This window comes from Corythoichthys intestinalis, chromosome 3, assembly GCF_030265065.1.
Source record: "Corythoichthys intestinalis isolate RoL2023-P3 chromosome 3, ASM3026506v1, whole genome shotgun sequence".
Classification (NCBI taxonomy): domain Eukaryota; kingdom Metazoa; phylum Chordata; class Actinopteri; order Syngnathiformes; family Syngnathidae; genus Corythoichthys; species Corythoichthys intestinalis.
The window spans coordinates 42,025,093-42,049,363 of record NC_080397.1 but is presented as its reverse complement, the minus strand read 5'-3'; the positions used below and the strand labels follow the sequence as shown (position 1 = coordinate 42,049,363).

Sequence of the window (24,271 nt, the reverse complement as noted above, 5' to 3'; positions counted from 1 at the left end):
AAGTATCTGATTTTCAATGTGGTGTACAACAAGAAATGAGCGTTAAATTAATTTCCTCTTGATGCATCATAATAAAGAATACTGTAAAATGTTTAATGAAATTGACATACACAGCCGCTTCTCATATTCTCTTCGAAATTAAAGCGGAGGTTCAGAATTTTTGACATTAGGCTTAATCTTTGAGTTAGAGGGAGTTTAATTAATTGGTGGAGTTGATTTCGACAAATTCCGTGCACTTTGTTAGATATTTGTTTGTTTCAGAGCTCCGAAGTGGCTAAGCTTGTGCATGCCATTTAGCATGCCAATAAAAAAAAAGATACAGATCTACAACAGATCCAACATAGTCATATAAATTAAAAATTCAGCTCATTGTCGCAAAACACCCATGAGGCCGAAACAATGTCACATAAAACTGCCGTAATTCACTTAATTCTGCGGGATTATTTTTTTAGGTGTGTAATACGACCACAATAGAGAGGAGTGCTTCGGCCACTGGTGCTCTCGCTGCATTCGAGGAATGTGGGAATTCTGTTTTATCCCGCTCGGAGGGTACCAGTTGCGACCTCAAAGCGTTCCAAGCAAATGTAAACGGCAAAGATCGTGACAAGTTGTTTTTTATTTTGGCCATCGAAAGACATTTTGACCTCCAGCAAACGTGCCTTCTCGTAAGCGATCAAATGGTGGAGGCGTTCCTGTAATATTTTTCCAGATCGGAGGTTGGAAACTCACTTCCCACCTTCCTCGAATGCAGCATCAGTCCGCTGAGTTAACTGACGGCCAGCAACATTGCGAAATGTGCATTTAGAGGCTGTAGAAACAGACAGAAGAAATGGGCAAAGGAAAGTTTTCGAAAAATCCCTATGAAGAATGAGGAACAATATAAACTGGTTATTTGCTGCTGGCTACAACATAAGAAATTAGTGGTGCAAAAAACAATGTGATATCACTCCGCACTGCTCCTCTGCAGAGCTTCTGGATTACAGCTGTTGCTGTTCATACTGCAATTATTGAGATGCAGTGGTAAGTTTTAATAACACTATTGATTGCATGGGTCATCAATGATTTTCAAACGTGCATATATTTTTTTGGCATGTCGGCCCAATCGACTCACACTGGCTTAGCCACTCCAGAGCCCTGAAACTAACAAACTACACGGAATTTGTTGAAATCAACTCCACCGGCTAATTAAACCCATGCTAAATCGAAGATTAAACCTGATGTCAAAAATTCTGAACTTCCCCTTCAATGTTTAATTTAGGGCTGCCAAATTTATCGCGTAAACGGGCGGTAAATAATTTTTATAATGAAACACGTTAAAATATTTAACGCATTTAGCGCATTTACGGAACGACCCACTCACGCATTGCCGCAAACAGACTACAATGGCGTGTTTTATGTATTTTGAGAGTTAAGAGGTAGAGACAAGCGAGTGGAGCGGGCACAGGCATTCATTGGAGCTGCGCTATTTATCGGCAAAAGCTTTAGAGCGAGCGACGCGGGGTAGAATGACAAGTGATGATATTTTTCTTAACACCCTGTATTGAACACAACGCAGAGAAGATATTCCATTTGCAGCCACCACTGACAGTCATGGTTGCCCAACTTCCCATCATGCATTTGGGCAGAACAGTTAAGTCGCTACAGTATCATTTACTGAAAGCACAACAAAAATAATATTCCTATCTCTCAAAAAAAATAATGTTCACAAAAAGAAAAGCGCTCAATGCAAAGAGAACTGGCATTCCCAATCAAAATAGCTATGCAAAATAATACTCAGACTTTGGTAACACTCTATTTAAACATTTCGTTTAGCTCAACAAATACATTAGATTGCAATATTTAGTCACAATATACAAACTCACATTTATCTCTTAGGAATTACAAGTATTTCTATCCGTGGATCCCTTTCACAGAAAGAATGTTAATGTTAATGCCATCTTGTGGATTTATTGTTACAATAAACAAATACAGTACCTATGTACAGTATGTTGAATGTATATATCTGTCTTGTCTCATCTTTCCATTCCAACAATAATTTACAGAAAAATATGACATATTTTAGAGATGGTTTGAATTGCGATTAATTACGACTAATTACGACTAATTAATTTTTAAGCTGTGATTAACTCTAAAAATTTTAATCATTTGACAGTCCTACTTCAGTTATTGTGGGACGTCTTTTTGCAACCGTGATATATTTGTTTCAACATGCAAGAGGAACTTGGTTTCCCTTAAAATCTAAGTATAATACGGTAATCCAATTTTCAATTGTCAAGTTTCAATAAACTTGTTGCAAAAGTGTTTTTTTTTTTTTTTTAAACATATGGAATATTAAACAAAGAAACTCAAACCTGCTGTTTGATTTGAGCATCCAGCATATCATTACATACAGTATATTCTCATTGCAAAACTGTAAGAAATCACAAATGTATCATCTCAAAAGGCAGTTTTTTGTTTTTTTTTTAACAATGAAATTCCTTTCACTCAGGTGCCACTTCTTCTCACATCTTTCTTAACCTTTACTGTACCGTGTTAATCACCAACATAGATAACTTCTAATCCTAGAATGGCCTCACTGTGTGATGTTCCATTGTCTCATATATAAAGTCTGGCTGTCCCACCACCACTCAAATTTAAACCTCACACCATTTAAATGGTAATCTGTCTGTCAGTGTTAGAAGTCCCCAAATCTTCATTCAAGAGACTTTATACCATGTGCCCCTCTACCATACAGACCCCCCTCCAACACACACACAGCTTCTTTCGAATTAGCTTTAATAAATGAACTCTGCAGCTTTTTATTAAACCCCCACATGCTCCCCAGAAAGCTCTTAGCCTGCTACTTATTCACGTGCTCGGGGTGTGTAACCTTTTAAAACTCCATGCAATCCTGCTAATTTGAGTATTCAAGATGATTGTTGATAATTGCGCAACAGTGCACTGTGCTGTTTGACCAGCTGAACTATTGACAACAGTCACAATCAGGTTTCCTCTACTGGTAGCAAAAAATTTAGTCTGTGTGCATTTTTTGAACACTTTTGATCAGATGCTGTTATAATGTTTTGTAAGTTGCTGCTTTGGAGATGATGAGTCAGATAAAAACTTCATGTTTGTGATTTAATCGAATAGGACCGGGCTACGGTGGCCGAGAGGTTTCAGGTGAAATGCAAAGTCCAAACACTTTGCAAATAGAAAAAAGCACGAACCCCAATTGCAAACACTTTGCAAAAGAAAAAATGCACGAATGCAAGCTGCCACAATACGATCCTCAATTCCTAAAGCGCGATTGCAAATTGGCTCGCAGCACGAATGCAAAAGGCTCGCAAGATGAATGCAAAGACCACAACAGCAAAATCCCACAGCACGACGGCAAGAGAATGACCCGGAAGTTAAAAAATAAAAATAATAAAAAAGGACGACACTTTGTATATTGCTATATGTGCTTTGTGATCATCTCTAGACCTGTCGTGATAACAAATTTTAGTAGGCGATATATTGTCTCATAAATTATTGCGATATACGATATTATTGCCTGATTTTTTATTATTACTATTAGACCACGAATATAGTGACAATACACCCTAATAAATCACCTATTGAAATGCAATAAATTGTTATTCTTAAATAAAACACAACCTATATTAAAGTTTATAAATATTTAAAAAAAAAAAAAACAATGCATAATGAGTCATTTTAAAGCTAGTTAGGTGCAGAATATGAAATAGGTAAAAAACCCGATGTCATTTTTGTTGTCTGCCAATTAGAGCACATTAAAAGTGTTAATTTGATCCAAAATGACTGTCGCCTTGTCCTATTAAATGCGCATGCAACAAATTTTAAGCCAAAATATTATCAGTTATTACATCATATTACCATTGCCAATCAGATTTTTCATAATGGGGTTATTTTAAATTTATTCTTGTGAGAGAATTTTATTCATGCTTAAAACACAACCATTATACATCATATTTTGTATGCTTTTGTTATGCTTGCATGAGAACATTGTAGCGTAGAGCATCATTGTTATATTAACCTGTTTGAGTGTGCCTTCCCATAGCCTTGACTATTGTAGGTGTTTTGAGGTGTTTTTCCCCTACTAGAGATGTTTTTCCTGTAACTTGAAATGTTTTTACCAGGATATGCTATAGTAAGTTTCGGTTTTGTGTCTATGATCTCATTCCATAAATAGAGGCATGCTCTGCATTTCTCTTTTGTCCACATGCGGAGAGGATGCTTTGTGCATGGCTCCGCGTCTGTACCCAAGAGCTTTTGTTCATAAAGCCTTCGAAGCAAGCAATCCATGGTTGAGGTCTGATTCATTTCTCATCGAGCTATCGAGTTGATACTTGTCTTGGAGTTCAAAATATAATTTCCCTGACAATTTTTAGTGTAGAATCTGAAGTATATGCGATTGCCTCCTAAAATCTGAACATGACATGCTTTTATCTTGAAATTTTCACCGGAAGTACGTTTGCCACGTAAGCTTTACACTCAGTAAAAAGAAACAAAAACAACATGCACTTCTCTTTCGTCATGCATGTTGTATCAGTAATAGATTTTTTTCCTTTTGTTCGCATGGCTTGCAAATTGTTTTATCCAGCGAGTTTTCATGTTTGATTTATCACTTTTTAACCGCAATTTTACGTTGTGAAGAAGACTCAATGTTTTATAGCAGAAGTGGTTAGTACATTGTCCTTTTTCCATTAGCCTTAATGTAGCAATGCAAACGTTTTACAATGTTTAATAAAGAAGTGTTTCCGTATTTTGTATGTCTGAACTTTAATTCCACGGCGTGTTGCTGGCCAATAAACATCTGCAAAAGCTACTGGAGTCTCATGTAATCAACATGCACGCAGCAAAAACTCGCAGCCGGGAAAATTACCGTCCTCATTTTTAGTTACCGTGCGATTATTTGGCTTATTGCATATTGCGACAGTCTTAACCATCTCTACGGACCTTCGTGAAGTTGCCCACCACCCCCATCAGATGCAAATTTATATAAAAATGATGTCAATCGTTTGTGCAGTAAAAGTCATGTTTGTGCTGCTTTCGTTTTACAGATATTTACAATTCTTTTATTGGTAAATCTGAGGTCAGCTAGCCCATTTAGATTAAGAATTATGTCAGTCGTTTGTGCTGGTTTGTGCTGCAACGGTTTTGTAGATACAGTATAATGCTTTTATTGAGATATTAATTTCGAGTGGTGACGTCACTCGTAGCTTTTCCTTAGCTTAGCTCCCGTGGCTAATGGAGCATACCAACTGTTGTTAGGACACCCTTAAAAACAGGCAGGGGGCTAGCTGACCTCAGATTTAACTATAAAAGAATTACTAACCTTTAATTTTATATAAATGCGAAATCATATTGGAGGTATTGCCTCCTCTGCAGCCACCCTCCGCAAACATGTTTTACAAATTGGTTGGAACTCCTCCTCTAAGCCGCAGCCGTCTAACTTTTTTGTAGCCCAAGTATTCCCATACCAGCAATTTTATTTTTTTCCAAGGGGGAAAAAGTTCAGGAGTTTTACCAATTCCAGCCATCATGTAGCACAGCTGACTCACTGACACTGAGCAACAACTGGTGAGGGAGGGTTGAGCCTTGCAGCTGAAAGCGAGGGATTTTTGGGACATAAAAAATAGTTAATACCGTAGGGAGGTTTTAAAGTTTTTTCCTAGTGGGATTAACCATTCTGCAGAAAGCACATATGTGGTTGCAGTAAAAATATCTAGCTACATGTAGATTTAGGAGTGGGAACCTCTTGGTACCTTACGATAAGATTTGCGATACAAAGCTCACGATAACGATGATCTGACGATATGGCGATACAACGATTATCGATACATTGGTCAGGAAATCATTCAATGATATTCTACAAACGACTAATAAACAGATAAACAAGCTTCTGCTGTGAATTGGAATGAGTTAATCACTAGTAGACGTCCAATCCATTTGAACTGGGAGGGTGGCAGCGAATGAACATTCGTTCATTCGCTGCCATCCCTCCCACTTCAAACGGATTAAACGTCTATGGCCGTCAGTGGCAGCCAGTGTCAGGCAATGAGGTAATTTTGGGCCATTTAAGGTCATTTACCTGTTGATTTTCAGTTACTTCTTGTTGATTTTGGGGTATTTTATGGGTCCCTTCCTGTTTATTTTGAGTTACAGAAAGGAAGTGACCTGGGAATCACCCAAATGAATAGGCAGTGACTCAAACTCAACAGGAAATGACCTGTAAATGCCCTAAAATGAACAGCCTCGGATTGGGCGTCGAGCACCGTCAATGCAACCTTTAACTTAACTGAGAAACTATTTTAGTGGAAGATTTTGGTAGCAACTTGTTGATTCCTTTTTATTTATTTGTTTATTTATTTTAGAGATTGACACCTTTTTAAAACGATATCTCGATTCTTGGCAGGATTATATCGATAACCTTTGGGGATACAAAGTATCACGATATATCACCATTTCGATATTTTGTCACACCCCTATGTAGATTCAACATTTATTGCCTGATTGTGCCATTTTAAGTGGGTTAACATATCCGTTCAGCAATTATGCCACAAAAATCCACTTTGTCCAATCCCTTTATCCTTTGTTAAGTTAACAGGGAACCCAAAAAGTTTTCCCTCACGCTACCACCGGTCGTAGCGTGTCCCCATGGCCACAGTCCGGGCATGCATTTCCGCGACCCCGTCGCTTGAGGTGGGCACGCCCAACAGTAGTGATATAAAAGAGAGTCTTCAAGCTCATTGGTTTTTTTCTCTACAATGATGTGCTTCTCCAAAAAGCTCTACCTAAGTCTCATCTGTGCACAAAGCGTGCTCCCAGAAGGATGATGGCTTACTCTGGTACGTTTTTGCAAACTCCAGTCTGGCATTTTTATGTCTCTTAGTCAGCAGCGGGGTTATCCTTGGTCAGATAGAACTAAGAATGAGGCCTACAAAGAAAGGAACACATTGCTTTTACTCATTTATGTTAAATGTTGTTTTGTGGTTGTTTTGGCACTGGGTGCCTTAAAGTATGCAAGGAGTCATGAAATCTGGAGACTAGAGTCTAGATTTAAATCCCATTGAACACCTACGGAGAGATCTCAAAATTGCTGTTGCAAGAAGGCACCCATCACATCTGAGAGACCTGGAGCACTTCACAAAAGAAGAGTGGTCTAAAATTTAAACTGAGAGATTCAAGATACTTGATGGTTATAGGAAGCGAATGCTTTGGTATTTCTCCCAAAGTGTGTGCAACCAAATATACAGTTGAGGGTGCCAACAAATTATGTCAAGTGCATTTTTTTAATTTTGTGCAAAATTGTGTCAATTTTGGCTTTTTTCTTAATCTTTTTTTTGATTTTCCAATGCGCATATCATAGATGAACAAGGCAGGCAAATATAATAAGTGTAATCTTTGACGGTGTATTATATTCCTTTTAGCATTTTGTGTGGTTCTTTTTTTTTCCACAAAACATCTGCATGATAAGGTGGCTCTGTACAAAAAGAAACCCGGGAAACAGGTAGTCTCCTGTTGTTATTGGCTGTAACCACATGTAATCCCATTGGAGGGTAAAGGTCCCTCCTCTGTGGAGAACAGTTTGTTGTATTACACAAGAGTCTTACATTAATCAGAAGTCCAGGTTAATCTGTCGGCCTGGCAGGCAGCATTAACCTGCTGGACTGCAGCTTCCGACCTGTTATGTCTATCTCCTTACACCCGCCCAGCCGCTCCAGTGGCAACGCCTGCATTTACTTGAGGAAAGCACACATACTGACATTCTTATTTCACCCATAGCAACGTAATTCTCTCAGGCAGTGTTCAGGTTTAAAAAATGTGACGTTTTAAACAAAATAGCAATGACCAGATGCATTAACTCAATTAGTGTTATGCAATTACACAGTTGTGTTTGTTGTTTTATTTTTGGTGTTTGAAAATTCTTCTTTGGAGGGATTAGTGTCTATACTATAATAATGTTTTTTTTTTAATTAAAAAATTTTTTTTTTTAATATAAAAAAATATATGTACTAGTATATATTTACTAAACATCAAGGTTATTTGTATCATTCAATTTGCATATCAAAAGATTTAAGAGACTGTTGGGTGTGGCGGATTGTCTTTAATCTGCCACAGATTAAAGTTTAAAAACCATATTGATTTTTCAGGATCTCCAATACAATATGGTCAAGATGTTCAAATCTCAAAGGTCAAATCACAACATTAACTTTTCACCACCTCAACTCTCGAAATTTACAGATACTCTTGAAATTGTCACGATTGCATCCCTCAACAGTTTTTTTTTTTTGGTTTTCTTTTAAATATACCGTATTTTTCGGAATATAAATCGCAGTTTTTTTCATAGTTTGGCTGGGGGTGCAACTTATACTCAGGAGCGACTTATGTCTGAAATTATTAACACATTATGATATAGGGGTGTGACAATATATCGAAATGGTGATATATCGTGATACTTTGCATCCCAAAAGGTTATCGATACACTCATGCCAAGAATCGAGATATCTTTTTGAAAAGGTATCAATGTTTTTTTTAAAAAAAAAAAAAAAAAAAAAAAAAAAAGGATCCAACAAGTTGCTACCAAAATCTTACTACATAATAGTGTTTCAGTTAACTCAACGCCAGCCATTGACAGTCACTCTTTCTGATTTTCAGGGCATTTACAGGTCACTTTCTGTTCATTTTAGGGCATTTACAGGTACCTTCCTTTTGAGTTTGAGTCACTGCCTATTCATTTGTGGGATTCATGGCTCACTTCCTGTTCTGTAACCCAAAATCAACAGTAAGTGCCCATAAAATGCCCCCAAATCAACCGGAAGTGACTGGAAATCAACAGGTAATGACCTAAAATGGCCCAAAATCACCTCCTTGCCTGGCATTAATTGGCTGCCACTTGTGGCTATAGAAGTGGGAGGGGCCTGTTTGAAGTGGGAGGGGTTCATTTGCTGCCATCCTCCCAGTTCAAATGGACTGGACTAGGGCTGCAGCTATCGAATATTTTAGTAATCGAGTAATCGACTGAAAATTATATCGCTTAATCGAGTAATTGGATAAAACAAATATATTTTTAGGTGAAGAGCAATTATAAATATACATGAGTAAACAAGACATTTCATCTAATCTTGAACCATTTTCAGCCAATCAATGTCTTTATTTTCGATGTACTGTATATTGTTGAAAACAGCCAACAATTGCATCTCAGATGTAACTAAAATAAAAAAAAAGACTAATTCAGCGCTTTCACTCAAAAATACCTTTAGATCTTATTTAAAAAAAAAAAAAAAATGCCGTTACGCTTGATAACACACATCACTTAAAAGTTAGGATTTTTCCCACGCGTTTCAATTGAATTTCTATTTGTGACAAGCCATTTTTAGGTTCTAGTTAAGTTTTAAGTTAGTCAAAACTGTAAGTCCAGATAGGATTTTGAGTTTTTGCAGTGTTCAAAATAAATGTATGATACAGGCTGTATTGGAGCACATTAGGGACCAGTGCTACTTGGTGTTTTATCCAGCAATCACTACTGAGCTAAAATTGATAGTTAGCATTATTGAGTTTTTATTTTACACCCTCATCACTCCACAACGCTATGTTATGTTAAAGCCTGTATGTAAGACACGTTAGCCACGCATCGACAGTGGTCATAATTAATAGAAACCTAGCCCTCCGCAGGGCTTACGTTACGTGAGCTATTGACAGTAACGTTAATCTTATTTATTAGCGCTTAGCGCTCTTTATTAGTGCTTAGCGCTCTTTATTAGCGCTTAGCGCTCTACTGCTTTAAGATGGCGGCTGTTTACTAACGCTGCCCAGACGCGGCCGAGTCTGTCATTTTGCATCTAGTTCAACATACTAGTGATCTCCATGAGACTCATCAGACGCTACCTGCTATCAACGTAGCATCGTGCGGGCTCGTATTCAGCAACGTCGGCGTCGTTTGTAGCAGCTGTCGGCTGATGTAAGTTTTTTATTTTTATTTATTTTTTGCTTCTTCCTCAACATCAGCGCGTTGTCCCACATTAAAAGTAGTCCGAGCAAAACGTGATGCTTAGAGCTGTCAAAATAAACGATTACTCGAGGTGAATAAAATTACTCGGATCAGTTTTTAAACTCGAGTTACTCGAGTTGCTCGAGTATTCGTTTCAGCTCTAGACTGGACATAAACTTACAGCAGAAGGATGACTATAGCTTGTTTTTTTTCTGTTTATTAGTTTTTTTTGTAGTATGATTTCCTGACCAATGTATCGATAATCGCTGTATTGCTATATCGTGAGATCATCGTTATTGTGAGCTTCATATCGGAAATAGTATCGTATCGTGGGGTACCAAGAGGTTCCCACCCCTATTATGATATCATTTCACATGTTATTTTGGTGTTTTGGAGTGCCAGTGATGGTTTGGTAAATTTGTTAGTATGTTCTTTATGCTATAGTTATCTGAATAACTCTTAATAGCTATGGGCCACGTTCGCGTTCTGCCTTTGGCAATGTGTGTTCAATTGTATTATTGTCTTTTTTTATATTGAAATGCATGCTTTTAGTTTGTGGCGCTTTCACGCCCAAGTGGGGTCACACTCGCACTTGTTTACGCGAAGAAGAGCGCTCACACGCCAGAAGAAGGTGGACAGCGACGTAGCGCCTCTGAGCGAGTGGGCAAGAGAGAGAGAGAGAAACTCGGCTGCGAACCTACGTTCATTGTTTATGCTTGTAAAATATCTCTACAGAGGCAACGCCTGTGTGTATCATCTTTTCTGTTGTTGTTGTGTGTTTTCCACCCGCGATCGGACACTTAAAGCCAGTTGTGTGGTTGTTTGAACGATGTGCTAGTGCTAGCGAACCCATGCTAACCGTTTGTGTCATTGCTGTAATAGCACCTAATAATCATTTATTTACGTTGATGCGAACCTGTTTGGTTCCGAGGATGAAATTGATTCAGCAAATTATACGGACGTCCAGCATAGTCATTTGGGAGTTTAGCTTGCTGTATAGCCAGGACCGAGCCGTAGTCCTGGTTAGGGATGGGAATTGATAGGATTTTTACGATTCCGATTCCATTATCGATATTGCTTAACGATTTGATTCTTTATCGATTCTCTTATCGATTCTAATTTGGGGAAAAAGAAGAACAAACGTTTTGATTGGCATCAAGTTTGTTTAATCAGAAGTCACAACCTTACAAACTCACAACGAGATCAAAAGAGGCCCAAAGCCTCAATGTTAACTGTGGCAATAAGTGGCAAATACACAAGAATGTGTAAAATTTTACTGAAACATTTATCTAATAGAAATAAAAAATATTGGTATATATTGGCAGATAGGTTTTTGTTCTGCCTTTGGCATATGTGTTAAAGCAGGGGTCCCCAAACTTTTTCCTGTGAGGGCCACATAACTTTTCCCTTCTCTGATGAGGGGCCGGGGTCAGTTTGTAACAGAAAAAGTGTGACGATTGCAGAAGTGTATAAATGTAAAAAATTATTGTTTTTCAGAAAGCCACAATCAAATAACCCTTTCTGGATTCTTTACAATAATAATTAATAATAAAAACACTATTAATAAAATAGATAATAACCAAATAACCCTCTCTGAATTCTTCAAGGAAAAGGCCAGAAAATAAATAACACGATTGAGAAAAAAAAAAAAATTCAAAATGGCCGGACCAAATGTGGAGGCGGGCCGTACTTGGGCCGCGGGCCGCAGTTTGGGGACTGCTGGGTTAACGTGTATTATTTTACCATTACATTGAATTGCATGCCTTTTAGTTTTTGTGGCGCTTACATGCTCAAGTGGGGGCGCCCTTGCGCTTCCTCACGCGAAGACAAACGCGCTCACGTGAAGAAGAGCGCGCTTACACCCAAAAAAGAAATGCCGCATCCAAGTGAGTGAGCGAGTTAGTGAGAGAGGGAAACACTTCTACGAGCCTACGTTCTTTGTTAATGTTAATATCTACAGAGGCAACGCCTGTATGTATCATCTTTTGTGTTGTTGTTGTTGTGTTTCCACTCGCGATCGGACACTTAAATCCAGTTGTGTAGTGGTTTGAACGATGTGCTAATGCTAGCGAACGAATGCTAACCATACTGTTATTAGCAGCTAATCATCGCTGATTTACGTTGATGCAAACCTGTTTGTTATTGGGGACGAAATTGATTTGTTTCATTTCTATTCTTAGTTTCACTCTTCAAGTGATGGTTGAATAAAGTCAGCAAATTATACCAATGTCTTCTGCATCGTCATTTGAGAGTTTAGCTAGCTGTATAGCCAGGACTGAGCCTTAGCCTGTCTGTGAGGACAGCGCAGTCGTATTCCCTCCCGATGCAGTTATCTCCACCTTGCAATGACTGCAAGTCGCTTTGTTGTAATTTTTCCTCGTGAAGTGAAGACACACTTTCGAGCGTTTGAACCTACGTGCTGTCATTGTTATGTTTATGGCTGCAATGCTCGTGCTTACCCGTCGTAACCTTTCATTTTCACACTCTTTCCTGGTGAATTGTAGTCAAACTTTGGAGCGAGTGGTTCTTGGCTCCATGCTAGTTTGATGCGTCTGGACAACAACACACGTCACGACGCAATACGCGTCTTTAGGAATCGTTAAAGGGATCATTAAGGCTTTTTCATTGTGATGTCGAGGCCTCGAAACACTCGGAACCGGTTCCGAATTGGAATCGGATTTCGATTCCCATCCCTAGTCCTGGTGAGGACAGTATATTCGCATTTCGTTGTTCACGCGTCATGTAACATCATACATCATACAGGACATTGCTGCTGCGCGACACCTCAAAAGAGCTAAGAACATTATTAAAGACTCTTCCCATCCTGGTCATCACCTGTTTGAACTGTTGCCCTCTGGGAGGAGATACAGGGCGATGAGATCACGTACAACTAGACTCAGACCCAGGGCCATCCGCGTTCTCAACACTGAACAGCACTAATTGTTCATGATGCTGCTATGTAGCGACTTTTGCACAATAATTTATTCTTTGTCTTTTATTTAGTAGTATGTTTAAGTTGTGTGTTATTTTACTGTCTTGTGTTTTATGGTCCCGCAGAGTAGCTTTCCGATTTTGTTGTTTGCTTGGCTTGCAATGACAATAAAGGAATTGAATTGAACAGTACACTTATTCAGCATGTTGCTCTCTATTGTATTTTTATGTTAAATTGCCTTTCAAGATGACATATCTTTTCTATGTGTTGGATTTTATCAAGTAAATTTCCCCCCAAAATGCGACTTATACTCCGGTTCGACTTACAGTTGTGGTCAAAAGTTTACATACACTTGTGAAGAACATAATGTCATGGCTCTCTTGAGTTTCCAGTTATTTCTACAACTCTGTTTTTTCTCTGATAGAGTGATTGGAACAGATACTTCTTTGTCACAAAAAACATTCATGAAGTTTGGCTCTTTTATGACTTCATTATGGGTGAACAGAAAAAAGTGGTCAAATCTGCTGGGTCAAAAATATACATACAGCAGCGCTAATATTTGGTAACATGTCCCTTGGTCATTTTCACGTCAATTAGGCGCTTTTGGTAGCCATCCACAAGCTTCTGGCAAGCTTCTGGTTGAATCTTTGACCACTCCTCTTGACAGAATTGGTGCAGTTCAGTTAAATTTGATGGCTTTCTGACATGGACTTGTTTCTTCAGCATTGTCCACAAGTTCTCAATGGGGTTTAAGTCAGGACTTTGGGAAGTCCATTCGAGCCATTCCATTACCACTTTTGATGTGTGTTTGGGGTCATTGTCCTGTTGGAACACCCAACTGTGCCCAAGACCCAATCTTCGGGCTGATGACGTTAGGTTATCTTGAAGAATTTGAAGGTAATCCTCCTTCTTCATTATCCCATTTACTCTCTGTAAAGCACCAGTTCCATTGGCAGCAAAACAGCCCCACAGCATAATACTACCACCACCGTGCTTGACGGTAGGCATGGTGTACTTGAGGTTAAAGGCCTCACCTTTTCTTCTCCAAACATATTGCTGGGCATTGTGGCCAAACAGCTCGATTTTTGTTTCGTCTGACCACAGAACTTTCATCCAGAAGGTCTTATCTTTGTCCATGTAATCAGCAGCAAACTTTAGTCGAGCCTTAAGGTGCCGCTTTTGGAGCAAGGGCTTCCTTCTTGCACGGCAGCCTCTCAGTCCATGGAGATGCAAAACACGCTTGACTGTGGACACTGACACCTGTGTTCCAGCAGCTTCTAATTCTTGGCAGATCTGCTTTATGGTGATTCTCGGTTGAATCTTCACCTTCCTGACCAATTTTCTCTCAGCAGCAAGTGATAGCTTGCGTTTTCTTCCTGATCGTGGCAGTGAAAAAACAGTGCCATGCACTTTATACTTACAAACAATTGTTTGCACTGTTGCTCTTGGGACCTGCAGCTGCTTTGAAATGGCTCCAAGTGACTTTCCTGACTTGTTCAAGTCAATGATTGTTCAAGTCAATAATCACTCACTAGAAATTGCTAATTCGTGTTGCTGTATGTTGTTTTTGACCCAGCAGATTTGATCACTTTTTCTGCTAACCCATAATAAAGTCATAAAAGAACCAAACTTCATGAATGTTTTTTGTGACAAAGAAGTATCTGTTCCAATCACTCTATCGGAGAAAAATCCGAGTTGTAGAAATAACTGGAAACTCAAGAGAGCCATAATATGTTCTTCACAAGTGTATGTAAACTTTTGACCACAACTGTATATGTTTTTTTTTCCTCTTCGTTGGGCATTTTATGGCTGGTGCGACTTATACTCAGGTGGGACTTATAGTCCGAAAAATTCGGTACGTGTGTGTGTGTGCAGGGGTGTATTCATCTGCTATACGTTTGAAGCAATAATGTACCCATGACCAATACAGAAGTTATTCTTAATTTGTATGAGCATCCTATTTGACACTGTGCCAGCTACGTTTGATGGTAATGGGGCTATATTAAGACATCAAAGGTTTTGTAATTACCAACATATTCATGAAATAAAATAATTTGACGCAATAATGTTTTTCCATTTAAATGTAGATTTAGGTCAATGAATACTAAGACAGTGAACATAACAGAAACACAGGAGGAGGACAAACATATCAATCTTCAAACAGACAAGTGATATCTAAAGCACTGAATCCCATTTTGAACAAAGTTCCGTAACAGAAATATGATTTCAAGCTGCGTGTTGAGGTGACGGTATTCAAAAAACTAGTTGGCTACTCTATATTCGAACTTTTCCAGGATTGTTGCCAGTTGCACACTGTTTGAAGATTCAGAATTTGAAGAGCCTTTTTTTCCTGACACGGGGGGTCTGAAATCTGGGATACCTAGAATACAGGGATTATTTTGCATTTACTGCCATTGCAGGAATTAGTGGACAGAGATTGTGGTTTACAGACTAAATGTGGCTTCCTCGTTCATTTATTTATATTTTTAGCATTAGAGTACAACTTGTTTCATCCAACTGGCTATTTGAAAATTAAGTTCTGGTGAAAAGGATACAGACCATCATTCAAAAGTTTTGGGTCACCAAGGCAATTTAGTGTTTTATACAAAAGGTCACAAGACTAGTTGCAAAATGAATAGAAAATATATTCCTGTTAATAATTTTATTTGATTTTTTTCCCCTTCATACTCTGCTTTTGGCAACAGATTTTCCATTTGCAGCAAATGCAGCTTTGCAGATCTTTGGCGTTTTAGCTCATAATATGTTGAGATGATCTGGACAAATTTCACCCCACAGTGAAATTGTGAATTGTGAAAAAAAAAATGAAACCTCACAGTACTGTATTGGATTGATGGGCACGTCTTGCGTGGCACACGTTCAAAATTCTCCCAGCTCACTGGGATTGAGATCTGGTGACTGTGTCTGCCACTCCATTACAGATAGAATACCAGATGTCTGATTTTTACCAAAATAGTTTTTGCATAATTTGGAGGTGCTCTTGGTCATTGCCTTGTTGTAGGATAAAATTGGCTCCAATCACACGTCGTGCATAGGTATGGCATGGCATTGCAAAATAGAGTGATAGCTTTCTTTTTTTCAAAATCCCTTTAACGGGCCGAGTTGGCTGTGTTAGTTTTGTCAAACGTGACAAAATGTGACGTCAGTTCTCCGCATATACGAATTTTTGGAAGCATCTTCAGTCGCCTCATCACTTCTAAGGGCCCGTTTACACGACAACGGAAATGGGGGTGACAACGCAAAAGCATTTCCTGGGAGCCTTATTTATTATTATTAGCCAGGGTTTTGAGGGGCTGAGCTCCGGAACAGTAGGTGGCGACAATGCTCCAATATATTTGTAAGTGAAGGGGGAGAAGATACTGATGACGTCAGTGCACACAGACAGTCCGACAGTGTATACTATGAAAACATGTCTTCAAGTAGCAACCGTGGAGCCTAATTGCGTTCAACATTATTCAAGAATAGTCTACTATTCCACTCTAATTACAGAAACTCATTCATTACACTGCCTAATGCGCTTTGCCATGTTGTTATTTGACCAGGTTGCTCCCTTTACTTTGAATTTGACTGACCGCGACGGCTGACGTGGGGGTCGGGGGGTTGGGGGGGCAGTTAAGGCATAAAATAGTACAACCGGCATCCCACACCTCATACATAGTCTCCTCTTTTTGCAGACGTATTTGTCCCTGATTAGGTTCCACAATAGCTAGCACTCCAACATCTGTAAACTTAACGCTGCAAAATTCTAATGCCAGAAGACAGAAAATTTGAGCATCTTCGTAGCATTTAGTTCTGGCAACATCAAGCAACAATCACCCCCCCACCCCAGTTTTATATACAGTATATCATGTACAGTATATCACATGATATACTGCAGATATATACTGTACATGATAAATATATTTATATAATGTATACTATAATCATTTAAGTATGTTTTCAGGTCATTATGCCATAGACTTTATAATATATTGACGGGGCGCGGGAAACGCAGACAAAGAGCTTTTTATGTTGAAAATTCTTGTGAATAAATGCTTAAATCCCTGAATTCTTTATAGATATGGACGTAACACCGTCTTGATTCTTGGTTAAAAGCCAAAAAAAAAACAAAAAAAAAACGGGCGGTTAGCATATATATTACGTAGATATGTCGAATGTGCTGCTGGTCTTTAAGCCACTGTGGCGCCGCCTTATCACCACAAAGAGCTTTTTACGTTGAAAAGTTTTCTGGATAAATGCTTAAATCCCTGAATTATTTATAGATATGGACGTAAAACGGTCTCGATTCTTGGTTAAAAGCAAAAAATGGGCAGTTAGCATTTATTTTACGTAAATATGTCAAATGTGCTGCTAGTCTTTAAGCCATTGTGGTGCGGCCTTATCACCACAAACAGCTTTTTACTTTGAAAATTCTTGTGGATAAATGCGTAAATCCCTGAGTTCTTTATAGATATGAACATAAAACAGTCTCGATTTTTGGTTAAAAGTAAAAAAACGGACAGCTAGGATTTATTTTACGTAAATATTGCGAATCATGACGCCAATGCCGTAGCGGTTAATATCTCTCATTGTTTTTTTTCACAACGTTTCAAAATGCATGCATGCTACGAAAAATATAATAACTACTTTGAATCCTCGAACAAATCACTCCTGAGGCAATCCTTCCGGTTTGTGTGCAGTACAGCTTTCGTACTTATTCAATCGAAATCCGGCGTTGGATCGCTGCATGTGTTTGAGAATAACTGCGACCGACTTTGACCGACTGAAGCGGAGTGTGGGACGGCCCCCTACTTGAAGGCGTGGCGCAGTGTCTAGGGAATGTGTCCCGTCAATATCATTATGAAGTTCGATTATGCTAAGCTTCAACCACATAGTAGTTGATATGAAAATTTTGAATTATAGTCGACAGATCATGTCACTGCCACTAGTCAGAGTTAAATTGAAATTATTTAGTTTAATTGAAATCATTAATACTAAATGTTGAAAGTCACTAGTTTTCCGTTGCTAGTGAGAGTTCATTGAACACCACTTAATGCTATTCTAGTAGACCATAGGTTTGGGTCATCAGCTCAAATAGTTCCCCTCCTGGCAAGAAGGGGCAGTGCAGAAAAAATATCCCTCATACTGGAGACAGCATGTCAGGTTCCTCGTATATTGAGCCCCTTTTCATTCTAATACCTCTTTACATGCTTGTACGCAGTGTTGTTAATAATGGCGCTAAAATATAACGGTGTTACTAACGGCGTTATTTTTTTCAGTAGTGACTAATCTAATTAGTTACTTTTCTCATCTTGACAACGCCGTTACCGTTACTGAGGATGGAAAGGCGTGCGTTACTATGCGTTACTATATTGGTTGAATGACGCAAGAAAAGTCTGAAGGAGACTGACTCACCGAGACGACAGAGCAGAGCAGGAGTGGGGAGGAGGCAAAAAAGTTGTGATGCAGAGCAAACGCGATGCTAGGTGGCTCCAATAATACCTGACTGTAGCCGATAGCCTACAAACTATGCCCACATGATATGGTAGATATGGTAGACATGGTAGATATCACATACTGTATATATAGAACTAGATGCGAAATGACAGACACGGCGGCGTTAGCAACATGTACAGTATAGGAGCTAGATGCGTTAGTAAACAGCCGCCATCATAAAGCAGTAGACTTCTTAGGAAGGCTTTGCTGTAGAGGACCTTCCATGCGAACCTAAGTAACTTTTTATCTAAAATACTCCTAAATCGGCAAAATCTTGACTTGAATCTATCTTTAAACGATGAAACAGTTTTAAAATTTCCACATGTCAAAAGTAGACAGAAGGGAACTAATGCAATAATGCGAGCAATTTTAACAGTTTTTAACGGTTGATTCAGGTTAAAGGGTAAATTAGGGTAAAGAAATTGGGCTACGGCCAATTGTCCCCAAAACATTTTAAACTTCACATAATGTTACCCACTGTTGTCACAGATTACTTGAAAAAGTAATTTAATTACTGATTACTGATTACGCCTCAACAAAGTAATCTATACTTTACTGATTACTTTATTATCAAAGTAACTAAGTTGCTTTAAAAGTAATCTATCAGTTACTTTTTACCCATTTTTCTCCCTTTGCCGGCTCAACATAAGAATGACAACAGAAAAATTTCATCACATGTAATTGACTTTCCGATGATTGAATTTAAAGGGGAATATCAGAATTTCGTGCTAGCTTAGCCACTCCGGAGCGCTGAAACTAACAAATATCTGACAAACTGCTTGGAATTTGTTGAAATCAACTCCACCGACCAATTAAACCCCGCTAACTCTAAGATTAAGCCTAATGTCAAAACTTCTGAATTTCGGGTTATGGTTAACAGCATATCAGTGCCAATGTAAAACAATGCAAACTGACGGCACAATAATCAACACTATACAAGTGGTTTGTACAGTGCAATAAACACAAAGATGGTGGCGGGCGCGGATGCGCGTGCAGCCGTGCACATTAACAACCCGGAAGTAACTCCTCTCAACACACACGCGGTCAATTTGGCCACAAAACGTGGCGGCAGCTAAGCACTTTACACTCACTCGGACTTACAACACATCCCACAGATGCTAAACAAACACATCACCTCACGGCATAAATGTGCAACACGCATATGATGTAAACAAAGCTTGCCAACTTGGAGCGATGACTGCCCGTCGTTGCTACGGCAAAGCTACGAAACGGCCGCGCATGTAGGGGGTCCAACCTTTTGCTGATACCCTCCAGAATGAAGGAAAAATACTCACCTTCATTCATGGATATCCACAGATCAACATTCCCTCGCAACATCTCAATACTCGGCGCGAATGTCAACCCGCCTCAGTCCCACAAGACGTGACGCGAGACCAAAACAGGAAATAGCTAAGAGGTTGTCATGGAAACACGTACCGGGAACCTTTTATTTTGGCATTTTCTATTCTAAATGCTCTTCGTACATGACTACAATATTCTTCATTCTACATACGTTATGAGGCAATGAAATAATAGTAACGCAGAGTCATTAAGGAAACTAACTTTAATCAGATTACTGGTGTAGAAAAATGAACGCGTTAGATTACTCGTTACTGAAAAAAGTAATCAGATTACAGTAACGCGTTACTAACTAACGCGTTACTGTACTGTACGCGTTACTAACTAACGCGTTACTGACAACACTGATGCTACCTATGTTTTTTTGTTTTTTTTTTGGAGGGAAAAAAAAAAAACCCAAGAAATTTATCACCAGTTACTTTGCCAAGTAACTAATTACTCTTACATTCAGGTAACTGAGTTTCTAACGCAATTACTTTTTGGGAGAAGTAATTTGTAACTATAATTAATTACTTTTTTAAAAGTAAAGTAAGGTTAACAACACTGCTTGTACGTCTGTGAGCTGGTTGCATATGTGGTGCAAGGCAAAAAGCTTCACTTGAGCTGATTTCCACTTGAGGCATTATAAAAGGTGTAACACATTAAAAATATTGACAGTTTTATAGATCAGCAGCAGGACCAATCAGTAGAGCTACAATTAACTCAACTGCCAGTCCGTGATCATGTGTAACATTATTAACAGCAGTTAATATGCTCCTCATTAAAGCTGTTCTTCCTTTTCTGCATTATGTAGCATGAAGGTAGATGGGGCATGAAGGATTAAAAGCTTTTTGACAGCTTTTCTACACTCCTGTCGTAACATTTTTCAGAGCACCTACCGTGAGGAGCATAGAAGTTTCTTGAGCAGGCTGCAGTCTAAAGTGTTTCTTTTTAATCCACTCTTAATTCTCTGCTACACCAAATACTCTATCAGCTTCAAAGACTTGTCCTCTTCTCGCCATCCTAATGGCTGAATGTTTCCGCTTTGTAGACATGTACCATGAAATAATAAGAGGATAAATCATTTACCTCATGCCATACTTAATTTTTGACTCAGTACAACGTTGTTTCCTGTTCATGTGATAATCATGGCTGTTGTTTAGAGCAAACAGAGAAAGGAGAGACTGTAAACAAATCCTCATCAGAGCTTCTGAATAATATATACATAAGAAGTATGTCTTTGCGCCGATTACACCTCCACTTTCACAAAATAAGAGTTATAGTTTAAAATCCCACTAGATTAGCCATACTCCGCTAGCACATAAGTACCAACCACCCCCAAAATTGCAATTACAAACTTGTGCCTGGAAGGAGGTTTTGACACCCACATTTTTCCTTTTCATAGCAAAGATTTGGGCCAACAAAATCCCCCTAGTAAAGAATGCACTTTCTTTCTGTATTTTTGTTGAACTTGCAGATGATGCAGCTGAGCAACGTACTTGCCTTATCTGTGGAGATAGAGCCACAGGCCTGCACTATGGCATCATCTCCTGTGAAGGCTGCAAGGGTTTCTTCAAGCGCAGCATTTGCAACAAGCGCGTGTACCGATGCAGCAGGGACAAGAACTGCGAGATGTCACGCAAGCAACGCAACCGCTGCCAGTACTGCCGCCTACTCAAGTGTCTACAAATGGGGATGAATCGCAAAGGTATACTATGTGCTGCCAATTTATGGCTCGACATCACATGCGTAATACAAATACAGTACAATACAGTTCCAAAATAATCACTCCCTGGCCTAATTCAGAGTCAAGTGGTAATATTTCATCACTGTCCCTCTATTTATTGACTAACGCAATAGTATTTCCAGACAAGTAATTAGATTAAAATTGCTCATTTAAGTCACTTTGTGTTACTGTATTATGAAGATGGTGTATCACAAGGCCCGTTGAGAGGCACTTTAGCTTTGCTAAGGAGTTTTGCTTTAAATTAGAAAGTACTAACAATCACTACAAGATGGCAGAAGTAAGCACAATGAAGCAAGTTACGAAACATGACAGACTATTCAATCAAGGTGCATTCAGTAAAACAATTGTTCATTCATGCAGTCATCTTCCGTACCACTTATCATCGGAAGGGTCGCGAGGGTGTTGGAGAATATCCCAGTTAACTATGGGTAGGAGGCGAAGTATACCATTACCTGGTTGCTAGCCAATCACAGGGCACACATAGACACAAAAATGTACGTAGGCACCCAACATGCAAACTCCACACAGGAAGGCTGGATTGAACCCTTGATCTCAGAATTGTGAGGCGGATGTGCTAGCAAACTACCGTATTGGCCCGACTATAAGACAGGCCTGATTATAAGATGAGCCCCTCTTTTTCAAGACTCAAGTTTGAAAAAAAATACTTTTTGAACACCAAATTTTTATACAGAAAATAATTACAGTACATCTGAAACAAATGATTATAACAATATATTTGAGAGAAAAAGCATTTTGCCTCATTCAAATCTTAAAATAAGAACATTTATATATGTAAACTAAAGTGCAATCACATTCGTAAATGAATGGCTTCTGGTTTTTGAAATGTAAATAAACCAATCAATTGTGATAAAACAACAAAATTGCAATAACTACATCAACTATCAAAGTGAAGTCTAACTGTAATTGTAGTCTTGAAACAAATCTGTATAAGGAAAAACATTGCAATAAATAATGCAAACTGGTTAAACTAGTAGCTGAGATCTGTCATGACAGAACATCGCTTCAATGATATCTGGCGCCATCTAGCCTCATGAATGGGGAGAGTAGCTGAGATCTATCATAACAGAACATCGCTTCAATGATATCTGGCGTCATCTAGCGTCGTAAATGGGTATAATGTCTAGACCGCGAATATAAGACGACCCCCTCTTTTTCAATCTTATTTCAATGCAAAAAACAGTCTTATATTCGGGCCACTACGGTAATAATTTAAGATATACTGTTGTACCTCGACATACGATCGCTTCGACACACGATCTTTTTGACATTCGACGTAAAATTTGACTCCCCATTTGTTTCTCCATCCGACGACATGCTCAAAACGAGACGATTTATGACATCGCCGCAGCTTCTTTGTTCTCCCGCAAGACGGACACACTGCTGATTTTTTTGTGAGAGAAATCAACATGGGTTCCAAGAATGGCAGTGCAGGTGGTGAAAAAAGGAAAAAGATGAGGCTTACCATTGAAATGAAGATGGAAATGATAAAAATCTGAGCGTGGTGTGCGCATCCGTGAGCTGGCCGTAGAATGTCTACAATCTCAACAGTCCTCCCCAGACCTCTGTTTGTTAACCTTTCTAAGTTAAGGTAACAATTATTATAATTGTAAGATCGCCCAAAAAAATTACCAGGTTCGTCAGGTACACCACGCAAAACACACCCAACACATTAGAACCTGATTTGTTACATTATTACGGTATTATTATTGTTATTACTATTATGATATTATTATTCCGATTTTTATCCATAATTTATTTGTTGTGCTTTGTGTAATTGCTATTTGGAATAGAACCAGCAGTATTTATTAAGGATTTAGTGTAGGTTTTCGGGCTGTGGAACGAATTAATGGAATTACAGTGTTACCTATACAAAAGAAGTTAAGTCATTCCAGGACCTTGTTTGTAAGTCGAAATGGTCGTATGTCGAGCAGTTTTCCCATAAGAATACATTATAATTCCATTAATTCGTTCCAAAGCCCGAAAACCTACACTAAATTCTTAATAAATACTGATGTTACTATTGCAAGTATCAATTACAAACTGTCAACAAACTGGGTTCTTATGTGGCGAATGTGTTTGCACAGTGTACCTGAACGCATCGCGTTGCTGACTTGATAGTGAGCCTTTTTACTTCCACTTTGTTTAGTTGCTGCGGGGGACACTAGGCTTGTTGCGTTGCACAAGTTAATGGAATAAATGATTAGAAACCTGACGAAGCTCGCGATTTCTTTGCCGATGTTACCATAATAATAGTTGCCAACTTATAAAGACTGGCGAACGGAGGAGGACCGCGGAGCTCAGACAGTCTACAGCTGTATTGTTGAGCGAGCCATATCACGGATGCGCACCCCACGCTCACATTTTCTATCGTATCTATCTTCATGTCAGTGGTAACGGTAATTATTACCTTTTTCCGTTTTTCACCACCTGCACTAACATTGTTGGAACCCATGTAGATTTCTCTACAAGAAAATCTGCCGTGCGTCTGTCTTGTGGGAAAGCAAAAAAACTGCGGTGCTGTCATAGATCTTCGTATTTCAAGCATGTCGTTGGATGTAGAAAAGATTGTGTGTCGAAGCGATCGCATGTCGAGGTGCCACTGTATAATGTGTTCCTATGGGAAAATCCTGTTCGACATGTAACCATTTTGAATTAACTTCGTATGTAGAGGTACCACTGTATAAAGAAGGTTACGTATGTTAAGCGGAATCCTAAACAAGCCTTTATTTCATTTAAAACAAAAAAAGAA

General features: G+C 38.8%; 1 protein-coding gene across 3 annotated transcripts in view; it reads left to right on the top strand.

Annotated features, from left to right (window-relative positions):
• Window positions 1-24,271, top strand: part of LOC130913162 (nuclear receptor subfamily 6 group A member 1-A) — a 193,608-nt gene that overhangs the window by 145,274 nt on the left and 24,063 nt on the right. For all 3 annotated transcript variants that reach the window (XM_057831527.1, XM_057831528.1, XM_057831529.1), the window contains one exon: window positions 21,232-21,462. In XM_057831527.1, the coding sequence (XP_057687510.1) occupies window positions 21,232-21,462 (231 nt within the window). The remainder of the gene's footprint in view (window positions 1-21,231; window positions 21,463-24,271) is intronic.